The sequence below is a fragment of the Copidosoma floridanum genome, unplaced genomic scaffold (genome assembly GCF_036245765.1).
Source record: "Copidosoma floridanum isolate Cflo_tuat_1 unplaced genomic scaffold, Cflo_Japanese_pri ptg000029l, whole genome shotgun sequence".
Taxonomy (NCBI): Eukaryota; Metazoa; Arthropoda; class Insecta; order Hymenoptera; family Encyrtidae; genus Copidosoma; species Copidosoma floridanum.
In genome coordinates this window covers 2,844,129-2,858,229 of record NW_028321906.1, presented here as the reverse complement: position 1 = coordinate 2,858,229, position 14,101 = coordinate 2,844,129, and the positions used below count along the sequence as shown (strand labels likewise).

General features: G+C 32.0%; 1 protein-coding gene across 1 annotated transcript; it reads left to right on the top strand.

The window, feature by feature from the left end:
* The first annotated feature begins 1,922 nt into the window (after positions 1-1,922).
* On the top strand, positions 1,923-8,963 carry LOC111642749 (regulator of chromosome condensation). The gene is made up of 6 exons (XM_089596068.1): positions 1,923-1,944; positions 7,049-7,168; positions 7,391-7,767; positions 7,872-8,235; positions 8,315-8,587; positions 8,669-8,963. Exons 1-6 carry the CDS (start codon positions 1,923-1,925, stop codon positions 8,848-8,850), a joined length of 1,338 nt encoding a protein of 445 aa, XP_089452194.1. The 3' UTR covers positions 8,851-8,963.
* Positions 8,964-14,101: the final 5,138 nt, after the last annotated feature.

The following is a 14,101-nucleotide window of genomic DNA, read 5'->3' as shown; positions in this document are numbered from 1 at the left end:
TTCACTGTTATCTATTTTAACAGAGTACACTGACCTTAAATCTAAGTAGTTATTTTTCGGTTCGTTTGTTGCAGTATAATTTTGAATAAAATTTTTCGTATACACATTATAATAGTCTTTTTTGTAAATGGTTTCAGATTTTTGTAAAGCTACTTTTTTTAACTTTTTACTCCACGCAGTTACATCGAAACCCTTATACTTATGACACGTTTCCAAAATTAAACAATTAATATACATCCAGTTACATTTGCGATAATGCTTAGCTAACTTATCCAAACCAGATTGGAAATTATCGCAGTTGCCTGCTGAAAGTATTATAAATAAGATACTAAGTCCTGTAAGAAATCCCGATCAGAATTGCTTAAGTGATACTCTTGAAATTCTACAACATTCATAAGAATCATATTTATAGCTAATTTTAGGTGTAGCGCAGTGTCGATGAGATCGCTTGTGCTATTCCATGTATAGCTCTAATATCTAAAGTCGGTTTAACGTATTTTATGTTTAAATCTCTGCATGAATTTTTTAATTGCATGTTCAAGGTTTTATTCCGACAAATTTTTTCGATCAAACATCTTAATTTACAAATAATATTTTTGGAATTTTTTTTTACATTTATGTTCTCTTCATCATTACTTAAATCATTAATATTCACATCAGACTCTTTCACTTCAAAAATGTTCAGTATAGAAGATTTTGTTGGACAATCTGGACAATAAAAAGCACTGCCTTTTATCATAAACGTTTTGCCAGACAGGTATATATCATTACTCTTTAGTTTATTTGTAGAGTAAATTTTTTCGATTTTAATAATTTGTTTTTTTTTGTAAATCCAACGTTATCTAGTGGCTTGTTTGTGATAAAAAAAAAAATTAAACAGTTAAGCTGCTCGATTATTATGCTATCGGTGAATTTTTTGTGCTGCAATATTTAAAAAGCTTTTGAGTCTATAAAAATATTTTGTAAATGCTGCTATAAACTATTACTTACTTGTGCCCATGGTCTATTTGCACTATTTATGTCATTTTTAAATTTTTCTAATTTATTTTCGAAGTAAAACGCTAAAATGTCCGATAACAGGCAATTTATGTATTCGACATCGTCAGCTATAGTAGCATCAAACTGCACATGTTAGAAGTTATAACTTCTTGCCCAAAAATTTTAGCGATGGGTTTAAAAAAAATATTTGAATATATTCTTACGTGATTTAAGTATTTGTCATACAATTCGTGACAGTTGAAGATTCTAGTTAAAACAAGTAATAATAAAAAAGTTTTATAAAGCTCGATTGGTGAGAGATCTTTTAACACCACCGATCCACAATACATAAAAAGAAAATCTGAATTCACACGCATTCCACGTTCCTCGTTCACCTTAAGAACACGTGGCTCTCTGGAATTCGCGAGGTACCTGGGGCTACCAATATCACAAAAGTGGCCAGATAATCTTAATATTATTTCACGATCTAGTTTGTTTTTTTCTCGAGTCCCAAGTTTCTAATAATTTTTTCGTGACTCCAATACGACAGAGATACATGAAGTCCAAGACAAAATGGTAAATCATGTCGACTTGAGAAATTTTTTTCAATGGAGAAATACCTATATATGTTTAACGGTCCTGCTTGTCATGAAATTATTTATCTGTCCTAAGGGGTTTTTCTAAATAAGGAATTATAACTTTTTTTTATAGTAAATACCTCTTTCAATGCAGTGCTCGCAACTCGAACAATCACAATGGTTTTTAATACATTTAATTAAAGATCTAGCCGGACGGTAACAGACAAAACACATGATGACAACTTAAAAATGCTTTATTTATCTCATTTCAGTTAGTAAGTTCATCGCATAATATTTCCGTGAATTTTAAAAAATGTGATCCAATTGACTTAGGTTTTCCGAAATTTTATTGTACAGCTATAGGAAATGGATACTCTGCATACAATAGGTCAGAATTCTTTTGAACTGGATTTGAATAACGGCAATCCATCCATATTAAATTGTATTTTTACCACTTTGTTCAGATGTAACTGAGGTTTGATGAGTTTTTTTAGTTGATTTGTCATTCCATAGTATGCCATTTGTGACATATCATTTTTGTTTGACATATCAAATTTGAAAATTTCTATTTTTCTTTGCTTCTTTTTTCTTAAGCAAGGTCTTATGCGAAAGAGGTAGTAAAGGTAAAAGCTATTTAATTCGCCTAATAAAAGTCTATCTGAGTAGGTGGAGAATTGTATTTCAATGCTAAATTCCTTAGAACTTTTGCAATCTTACAATCCGAATTTTGTGAAAGGTTTACTTGATTATGATTATTTAGTCCTTCATTAAAATAATTCTCAATTTTTGACAGCATTATCATTTGGTTCTTTAATTGGAAAGAGAGGCCTCGTAGCCTTCTAAGCAAGGGAGTCAAAGTTAGAGTGCCAGGTCTCTCTTCTAGCTGCTACATAAAATCTCGGTTTTAGGGCGGCATATGAATCTTCGCTGTCCTTGTTTATGATACCGATGTCCCAGAGAAAGAGACAGGTAGTCGCTTCAAGTCACATATTGTGATTCTCCCATGTAGTGCTAGCGTTAGGCTTGGTGACTGCGGCGCGGGCGACGGTACGGGATGTGCTGCGTAGCAAGCTCCCAGAAAATTACCTACTTAATGCGCGAGTGCGCTTGATATTTATGAGCGCCTAATTTTAAACTTACATTGTAACAAACAAACAAAAATGAGTCTATTTTTATGTAGTTATATGACCGATGGTCACAATACATGTAACCGTATACTAAGAAGACTTCGCCCATCGATTTTCTTTCTTGTTTTTAAAAACTTAACTCTGCCGATTTTTCAAATTTTTTAAACATCATGGCATTAATAAAATAATCTTAAGACCAGCTCTTTATACAAAAAATACCAATATTATTTTAAAGATCGCTTATCACACCGGCATTACCTGGTTACGTGACATACAACTATCTCACTTAAAAATATTGGGTGATGAAGTTGCTACAGTTCAAGTAACCTGTATTTTTTATAAACAATTCCTAGTTGATGAAGAAGAAGCCAACTTAAAATCCGAGTTGAAAAAGCAGTTAACTCAGATTTGGCTTCGAAAAGTAGTCAATTCAGGTTCGGGTTAAAACAAAGATTTTTCAAAAATCCAATGTTTTAGAAACATAATATAGTATGTTACTATAATAGAGCGTACTATACTTATTAAATTATGTGCTTTACAAGCCTGGTGTGATAAGACGGAATTCTATGATTAGACTGTAGATATAATTTATTTTAAATGTTGTTGAAAAAAATTCTAAACTAATTTTTTTTTTTATTTTTAAACGTCATTTTAAATGAACAATTGATTCCAACTACAAGCGATACTTTTTTATGAACTTGAGTATAAAAAGTTGTTATAGTTTTTAATTTTTTCCTAATCAGTAAACACATTAATTCTATGTAAACACGGCGTACTATTTTATAACATCTATAAAAACGGAAATATTCTTGTACAAAAGTAATAAGGTATATTATACACCACAACTTTATATTTTTGAAAGGATATTTACGTATACGTACGTTCACATACAACATTGGTCATATTTATTTTACATTTTCTCTTCCTGCTCTTATGATCATAGTAGAATAGTTTTTTAGTACCTAGTTTTGTAATGTTAATTAAATTATTACTTGGAAGATATTCCATTAAACGTAATCAAGAATGAATAGTCTCGTATAGAGACCACGATAAAATTTTTTGTGATTCGATTCGAAAAAATTGTCTGGCAAAATGTTTTGAAATTTTGTGAGGTGATTTAACTAGAATTTAAGTGTGATTCCTGCAAGTTTCATACATACATAAACTATTTTGATTCTGCAATACGTCAATTTTACGATGTTAATGTAAGATTTAAAAAAAAAGTTTCTAAATGTTTCTACGTCTTACTTGATAATTAAGTTTCACAGATTAAAATTATTCCCTTTTACTAAATTTATAGTAATAATTTTTAAATGTATAAGACTTGGAATAAGTATTATGCATTATTAATCAATAGTTTCCAGTCATTTGAATATGTACGTTAAACATATTAATCATTAGTATTAAGATTCTATTGAAAATGTGAAATCTTACTCGTAAAAAACAGATACTTTGTATGAGTTATTTACATCTGTAAAAATGTTTACAAAAAACGTTAAGTCTATTAAAAAAATAAAGAAGACACTGTAATAACAGTCGTTAATAGACCAGACATCTGATAACAGAGTTTTCGGTTTTTTCTATTTTATAAATATTTTTCAATGTCACATGTTTTAATCAATCATTTACTAATAAAACTTTTTCTTTCTATTGAATGTGATTGATTTTTCAAATTTCAATTACTTTAGGAACAATTTGAGTAAATAAGTAAGAGCTTGACCCATATGAAGTACTTTTTGTTTGTTTGTTTGTTGATAACAGTTATTAGTTTTTTTTTTCTTTACGTCTTTTAATGTAACATCCAGAAATGACTTTCTTACTATACCAATATTTTTGAAATAGTGGTGTACTATCGGGAATTTGTCTTCTAATTTAAACTCATTTTTCTTTAATTCACTGAAATCTACTGAAACATCCTTTTTCGTCAACAGCTGCCATCGTTTTGCCCGATTGAGCACTCCGATTAGTGTAAATGTAGGGTACAGTTATATAACTTGTAAGCAAAAAAGCGAACTCTAAAAAACAATATTCAGTTTAGCATTTCTTTCTTCGTTATGTAACAATGGTTTTCGTCATTTTACTGTCTCCTGCTTTTATGTGAGAACACATATCAAATTTATTTTTAATCCCTAACCGTCTCTTATGGAAGATTTACTTATTTTATCTTAAGGAAAAGTCAAGGTACTTCAGAAGATATTTCTATTTAATATTATGGCTTACAATTTTTATTGTTCTTGAACTAATTATTTCAAAGCGTAAAAGTGACAATATCTACTGAAAATAAGCTATAGTCTTAAAGTAAATAATACATTATTCATCAAGTTGTACATGAAGAATACCTTGCATATTGTAACAAATGTCTAGATACCAAAAAATCCTAAAGAAAATTAGTCAAAAAGTGAAAAGTGGTATAATTTAGATCATTAATTGTCAAGATTTCGTGTACATTGTCTAGCCATTTGCAGACAATCGAAAATTTATTAGATGTAGTAGTAGGTACATACACAACACGGTGATGGTTGCTCGTAGCTGTTATCGATACTACGTAGGAATGACATATCTGCTGTAGCATAAAATTAAGATAGAAAAGTTCAACCAATGTTGACGTTTGAAATAAAAACAAAAACTTGAATAAATTTGATATGCTCTGTTGATTCTGTGCTCAGGCTCTACCTCACGCTGCACAAATGTAGGGATTGGCACTGAACAACCACATCCTAAAAAAGTAAAAGAGAAATGTCCACAGCGTACTTTTTCTAACGTTTCCAGACGGTAGGGCCATCCTATATACGGCTTCTTATAAAACTGTATACTTATAAAACAAATCATAGTTTTTATTAATAATCAGCAGCACTATCGTATTCTACACCCGGTATATAATTTTATTGATAAAAATTTCTGTTATACTTTCGATCAAAACACAAAGAAATTTAAAAATATTTTCTGCACACCCCTGCCGAAAGTGCTTCATGCCTGACCTGCTTCAAAACAGATAATCAGCTTTTTTGGTGAGGGTAGACAGAAAAATAGTGTACGCACCACGTTCGGAGGTTAAGAAATAACCTAGATTTTTCTATTTAAACATACACATATCAAATGTACTAGCCAAAAATTACAAAAAAACTCACCTTATTGTGTGCTCTATTACCTTGTCGCACACGGGATTCTACCCAGACCCAATACTAGTTTACGTTTTATTGGTTTTATCAATATCTAATCAAAAGTTTTTGTGCACTATGACTTATAATATACATAATACATGATATCTTAAATGACGTAGTGAAAATACCTTATTGGGTGTAAATACCTGATTTCAATTGTAATACAATACTTACATATCAGTGTGCCTGTTACAACATATTACACTTAAGTTCTTTATCCTACATATGCTGTGATCACTTTGGCTAGTTAAATAAAAATAAAAATAGTACCAACCACAAGATAAATTGTTAGTGACTGATTAAATAACACGGAATTTTACAAATCTTTGTACTCAACTTGCTTCAAATTTTCAAATAATTCCTGTGCGCCTTAAAATTGTTAAATTATATGACGTTCTGTTGGAACTATTTATTCTACTTTTCAAGGTTTTCTTAGATAAAATAAACTTTAAGCATAACTCTACAGAACGATAAAAAAAAACGATATACGAAAAACTCGGATATTTGCAATACCGTTTGCCTAAGAAATTATAAAGAAATTCAAGCACATAGGTGTAATTCTACTTGATTTAATCCCGTAATTTTCACTCGGATTGAAAATAATTAACATAACTTAAAACAAGAATTTTTCAAAATTGTTGAGAATACAATCTATTTGAGGGAAAAAAAAAAATGCATGTGGTGAGCCATGAATATTAAATTTTCATTCAGATTTTCTAACAAGGAATTTTATTTTACGATTCATACAACGAATTTTATTGTACACATGAGAAGAAACGAAAAGTCTAGACAAACAAATACTTAAACATATTTACAAATTATGTGGTAAGGAATTATACTCACCCTATATTTGCAACTCAACAACGATAATCTCCCACGTTCTTCAAAATTGTAATTGTTTTTTGTATTTTTCACACTCACATTGATATAAGACAGTATTGTGCCTTAAAAGAGCTTACAATCAGTATAAAAAATTACGAGTAGATTACAGTTGCTCTTTAAAAAACTATGTTATAAGTTTATTGTCATCGTTCAACTGGCTCAATGTTATAGCTTCGAAAGGTCTTTCGCAATTGTGTAAACTTCTGTATTCACTAGATAATTTATTTTTTAAACCTATTACCATACACATATGCTACTTTTATTGCTTTATTATTCATTCAAGTATAAATAAATAACCCTTTGTTTATCTATTTCTCAACAGTGCCACCGAAAAAAAAAGTCACACTTAAACGAAAGTCTTCAGTACTGCAAGACAAGTCAGCCATACCCGTAAAACGGGCTAGGACTTGTAAAAAAAAGCAAGAAATATTGGAGATTGAGGGTACGTGAATTCTTGTTTTTTGCACATTTTGAACCATATCGCAGGATTTTTTTGTGGTTGCCATAATATCGTAGATGCAGTTTTTCACACAATTTTCTAGATCGAACTAATGTAAAAAGTTACAAGTTAATCAAACATTATAAGCCCATAAATCTGTCCCATGAAATTAATGACGAATAAAAATCTAATACTCCCCAGATAATGATAATTCACATTTCGTAGATCCAGTAGCTAAAGAGATCCGCCGACAAGGGAGCACTTGTGGTGCGACACTTACATGCGGCCAAGGGGACACTGGCCAGCTGGGACTAGGAGAGGAAGTCCTAGAAAAAACAAGATTCACGGAAGTCTCGCAATTAACAGATGTAATTTCCATAGCTGGAGGAGGCATGCATAACATAATCCTCACCAAAGATGGTTGCGTTGCAACTTTTGGTTGTAACGACGAAGGGGCATTGGGGAGAGACACTACAGAGTGTGGAGAAGCTACCCCGGGATTTGTAGAGTTACCTGCGCGGGCTATACAAGTAACCGCGGGTGATTCTCATAGTGCCGCTCTCCTTGAAGATGGGAGGGTTTATTGTTGGGGAGCATTTCGGGTAAGAGAAAGCTTGTTAATTTATAATGAAAAAAACTAAGAATTAATAATTTAGGTAGCAGTAATAAGCATTTTAATAAATTGTCACATGATTTCACTTTGTAGGATTCGCATGGAACATTAGGGCTGGTGACTAGAAAAAAAGAAGAGACTCCGATTAACATACTTCCAAAAAAAAAATTTCTGAAAATATCATCTGGTTCGGACCATCTTGTGCTACTCGATAACACTGGCACAGTGTTAACATTGGGATGTGCTGAGCAGGGCCAGCTCGGCAGAGTTTCCATTAGAAAAGTAGACCGCCACACAAGACGAGGAAAGGACCATCTCCTCACCCCAGAGAAAGTCCACTTTAACATAAAAAAGAATATCAGTATTAAAAACATCTGGGCTGGAAGCTTTTCCACATTCGTTGAAGCAGGGAATGGTGACCTGTACGTTTGTGGACTTAACAATTATAACCAGATCGGTATGTTAGTTTTTATAAGAAAATTTTTAAAATAAATGTTTGACCTGATTCGAATAACTTATTTTTCATTTAAATTTAGGTCTCAAAGGATGTGATAGAACCTTACACCCTAAGGTTTCGAACACATTCAGCAGACACAGATGGATGCAAATCAGCTCAGGTCAGCATCACACTGTTGCTGTGAACGATAAAGGACGAGTTTATACAATCGGGCGTAAGGAATACGGAAGATTAGGCCTTGGGAGCCTATGCGAGGATGCTCAGGAGCTGATGCCAGTGCCCAAGCTGGAAAACTTAAAGTGTATTGACGTGGCAGCTGGTACTGCACAGTCGTTTGCCGTCACAAATACTGGTAAGTCTAATTATAGTATGCGAAATAAAAATTAATGTCTACAATATACGATAACGAATTAATCTCGACAATTTTTTTCAGGAACACTCTATGCCTGGGGCATGGGCTCGGAAGGTCAGTTAGGAACTGGTAAAGAGGAAGATATATACGAGCCTGAACTAATTAATTCAAAACACGTCAAAGATGCATTCGTCCTCCAGGTATCTGGAGGAGGGCAGCACACGATTGTTTTAGTAAAAAAACCACATTCTTCGTTAGTATAATGGTATGCTGCCCTCCATCTGATACCTGAAGAAACTTGTTACAATAGAATATGTATAACAATGAATTTAAGTTTTCTGTTAGTAATAGTGTAAGATTTCAGTGATTAGTCACATCGAGGTGTTAAGTTATGATTTTATTATGTTTTATTGTTTCAAATATATCTGTGTAAGCTCAACTATTTTAAGCTTACTCTCTCACAACTATTTTGTCGTGTAGGGTTTTTCATGCGTAGTTTTTGTATCTTCATATTATTTGTCTGAGGTTATCCTTTCTAATATTAATTTTTTCTTAACATGTGTTTACTAAGCTTATGTTTTAGAATGTTTGTAGATTTTATCTTTTGGTTTTTAAATACATAACTTTGTACTGTACTCATAGTTTTCCAGTTTTATTTGTTTTTCTACTCTGTAGTCTATCATATCCTTGATTCCTTAAGGTATTTTATTTGCTTACAAACTTGTTTAATTATTGAGGAAAACATTCTTTTATTATTCATAGAAAGCCAGGTTTCACAAGTAACATATTTTTTATGCAAATATTTAACGGGTTGTAAAGAGATTCCATTAAAGAATCAACGTCCATTTTTACCATACCAATTTCTTTTTAGACGTAGAACATAATGTCATATTAATTAGCAGTATAAATCCTTTTTCAATGTATTCAAACTTTAATCTCTAGATTTGGTGGGAACCTGTAACTTCCGACCAGTTTATCTTTGCTATCTCATCTTTTTTATCATTTATAAATTAATAAATAAATAATGAATTCTTGATTTTTATTCATCAGTGGTAAAAAAAAATTTGTTGGACCCCAACTGAATGTTTGTCCAAGAAGTAAGAAATTAAAGTTCTTCACCATTAAAAAACTGCTAAACTGATTAAATTTTTAGATTTTTGAAACCTAAATTAAAATATTATTTTAAAAAGGAGTACTTTATGATACTATACGATATTTCATACTGTCGAGATTTTTTTAAAGCACTGCGTTTTAAAAAATGGAGAGGTGTAAGGATACAAAACTGTGTTGTAATTGTTTGAGACAAAGGTATTCTCGTCACGATTTTAAAAAATAATCCGTGACAGCTATGCTCCAGCCATCATCATATACTTTCACATTCCAACAAAAATTTGAGTCGGTTGCAAAATATTTCTCAATCATCTTCCCGGAAAGTCAGAGTTAGCAAAGCTAGGAAACATGTGAGCGCCAGATCAGAAGTTCAGAATTATGATTAAAATCAATAATGTTAGTAAGAATAGTACCTTAATTCGTGATTGATTTGAAAAATTTAAAATTGATTCACACTTCCATGAAAGAAAGCCAACACGGCCCAACAGTGACTCAACATCGGTAGATACCCATTATTGACAATACTGCTCGCCAATACTGATCCGTAGTTGTATGGTTGTTAAAATGATCATATTGGTCCAAAATTTACCATGCAGTACAATTTATAACTGGATTAATTTTAAAAACAGTATTTTCTCTAATTTTTGTCTATTTTCTTCCCCGCTTTTGTGCAGACGTTTTTGTAAATAAGTGTTGAATACGAAAGCATTTTTCCAGTTTTACGTAAACAAACTTGGGTTATTTTTTTCACTTCTCTTTCTTCCCGTTGTAAGACGAAAATTGCAATGCACTATCATATGGCACAATTACTGCAAAGAATTCAATAGAATTATTTGTTTAAATCACTGGAATATCTTTGAAAATATATGCTATATATGAATTTGTATGTCCCGCACAAAGCATGACTTTAGGCTACAAATAATTAAAAACAAATGACATGTAGGATCTCTTGAGGTTAAAATTATTTTTTTTTTCTCTAAGTATTGACTATGTATCGACAACGTATATGGCTAGTACATGGCAGCTACTATTATTTGACAGAACCGGCTAACAGTCCAGGACCAATACACTTTTTGAGAATTCGGTCCAATATGATCATTTCGACATTGGAGGGAGTATTGACCAACGCCTTGCATACAATTATCGGTTTGTCAGTGCTTCACAGTAATTCGGCCGTATTGTCAGCCTGGGCAATTTTTTTATGAGCTATTTGAGATGAAGGATTTACAGTAACAGTAATTAATTCAAAAATTGTTAGAGAAATGGGACCTGAAAAAACACTTACCAATAGTATTTTAAAGGGAGCTCGTTTCATGATTTTTTAGTGCGATGTTTTTTTAATGTTTACAATTTGACTTTTTTTGGTACAATATCTTGTAACGGTACAGTCACATATTTTTTTTTTGGCAAAAATCTAAAATGATGCTAAAATAATATATATCCACCAGTAGTCAATACAGAACATAAAATCAAATAATGTAAGATCTAAAAAATACTTTGCTAAAATACTTGTAAAGACAGGAATGTACGACATGTGTTTTCCACCAAACAAATATTCGGATGCACTATCTTGTTTGCTAAAAAAACCAAAGTAAAATCCTACTAAAAGGCTGATGCCAAGTAAGCCGCTGAATAGTATATAGTCTGTACACCCAAATGTTAATTGCAGCATACTGTTGCCAAACGTAGGCAATGAAGTACTCATTGTTGTATTCATTTTCTTCTTTTCTTTATTTTCTAACTTGTGATAAGTAAATTTCAAATACCACAGTTTAAAGAAACGCTCATTTTCATAGCTGCTTCCATGCTACGAGTTATTTTCATTAGGGGTATACAGTAAAATCAAAACTGTAATCTGAAACATTTATCAAAATATTGCAACTACACTTGGCATTAAATTAGCGTCTGCAGTTAAACTTATGGGTTTTTGTATGAAAAATAATTTGTATTTTAAAACGTTTCAGTTTACTTCAACATTCACTTAAGGTGGCTCATCACGATGGTGCCGTATGAAGCAGGGGCACCGGGGGGGGCTTTTCTATAAATTATAAATTTACTGAATATAAACCAACAAAAAGACAGTTAGTGGTTTGTGCCATGTCTTATTCATGATTTATGAGCAAAAAAATGCGAAAAAATTCCGTAATTGAAAAAAGTTACTATTGATAGGGTATCGAAAAAGCTGCGTACGTCCCTATCCAAGCAGACGAACTCGCGCGTGTGCCTCAGCTCCAGCACCTGTCAACTTTCTTATACTTGTTTTGTGTGTATTTTTTTATCACTAAATATTAAATTAATGCTTGTAAAAAATGAATGCTAATTTTCAATGGAAGCATTAGTTAGTGATTTTTTACAAACAGAAAACACAGAATCACTTCATAACGCTGTGGAAGATGTGCGAGTTCTCAGAAATTTGTTAGTTAAATTAGGAATAAGTGATGATATTATAAGGGAAAAGTCTCAAAGTATTTCTTATATTTTGAAACAGAAAAACGAAGAAGCAGCTGTTTCTTTGAATAAAGCGTCTTTACTAGAGTACAAAAATAATATTTCGAATGGGATGATGCTGAAAATGGCTAAGGCGCAAGTATATAAATCTATTTTAAATGAAGTATTTACGAAAAGTGGAGAAAAAGGACTAAGGCTTTTTCTAAGCGAGAATGTTGGAGAAAAGCCACGGGTGACTACTAACACAAAAGTATTAGACAAAATAAGCCAAATATTTGTTTGTAATGAAAAGTAAAGGATATTTTATTTGATTGGAATTTATATTATTTATGGCGTTATTGCTATGTTGTCATCAAATGAACAATTAATATAAAAGTTTTATATTCAACTATTTTTTATTCAACCTATTTATTTAAATTATTGTTATTTAATATTTTTACACAAAGTTTTTGCAATAAAATGCGTTCAAAACCGAGCATGACATTCCAGTTTTAGATGTAAACAATATTTTTACAATTTTTTTGCCCACATTCTTATATATGACATTTGAATCTCCCGGGCTAGCGCCAAGAATCAAAATTGAGGTTATCCTGCGGTTAGAACTTTCAAGACTTTATATCTTTTTGTTTTTACCGGTAATCTTGGACTTTCGCGATTTTGTTAGAAAGAGGATTATTTAAACTACTTGCTCTCAGTTTCTGGAGACTGTGGCCCGACTTTTAGCCTACGAAATCTAACACTTTCGGTGAAAAAATCAGACTGCTCCATAAGACCAATGCTAAAATTTCAAACTTTCAATATGATTATTTTTCGATTTTGGCCGGCAACATGCCCTAAAATTTTAACTGTACATCCGTTTAGTCATATTTTAACATAAATTTTAATTTGGGTGCAATGGCTCGACTTTCAAAAATGTGATGAGCCACCTTAATGGGTGTTTTCCGCAATCGTCACCAGCAAGTAATTTAAGGTTGCGCTCTACGCTACCATCAGAAACATAAGTTAACTACCTTGAATTAACTGGCGCTCTGTTCCGTAATCTGGCCAGTTAAAATAGCAGACGACAGTCAACAGCGATGAAATCTTCACTTTTTTCTCGACTTTCACGTCGTCTGCTGTTTTAACTTGCAGATTACGGAGTATAATATTTGTTGTCTTGTTGACTTACTGACCTGACGGTAATGTATAGAGCGCAAATTTAAATTACTTGCTGTTGACGACGATTGCGGAAACACCCCAAGCGGCGTTACCACCACGACCTATACGTAACTTTACAGCCTCTGATTTTATCATTCTGGTAAAGAGAGCACGGTGTAAGATGAACTTGAAGTTATGTGTAGTCATTAAAGAAATTACTAAGTAATGCCATATGGTCGATTTTATTAAACCATATGAATATCTCTATTTGTAGAGGTCGACTTTTAAGTGAAAAATAGATTGTAAACTTGCCGCAAACAGCATAAACTACGTCAACTTTCTATTATCTATTTATAAGATTAGATGCGGCTGGTTTGTAATTATCAAAGTGACTTTGCTGTAAATAGCAATAGTTATTTGGATCAGCGCCATCTAGCGGTCTTAATTTTTTGGCCAAAAGTGGCTCCTAAAATTCTTAATCAGAGCATTCTAGATTAGAGCCATTTAGTCTATTACAAACCAGCCGCAACTCATGATAAATTTATAAAATGAAAAAATAACAATACCTGTGTTTTAGGCGGCAAGTCAACAATTTATTTGCTACAAAAAAATCGACCTGCTATGTGTTTGTACTTTTGAAGATAAATTTTCAAGCATAAGATGGATTGTTAACTTGCCGTTAAAAACACACGTATTGTTATTTTATTATTTTATAGCTTAACTATGAGTTGCGGCTGGTTTAAAATTGACTAAATGGCTTTAATACTGAATGCTCTGATTGAGAATTTTAGGAGCCACTTTTGACTAAAAAATAAAGAC

Excerpts from the sequence above, each read along its gene's own strand:
- LOC111642749 (XM_089596068.1), top strand. The coding sequence starts at position 1,923 with ATGGATACTCTGCATACAATAG. Across the intron at positions 7,768-7,871 it reads ATTGTTGGGGAGCATTTCGG|GATTCGCATGGAACATTAGG; the intron begins GTAAGAGAAAGC and ends TTCACTTTGTAG. Across the intron at positions 8,236-8,314 it reads TAACAATTATAACCAGATCG|GTCTCAAAGGATGTGATAGA; the intron begins GTATGTTAGTTT and ends ATTTAAATTTAG.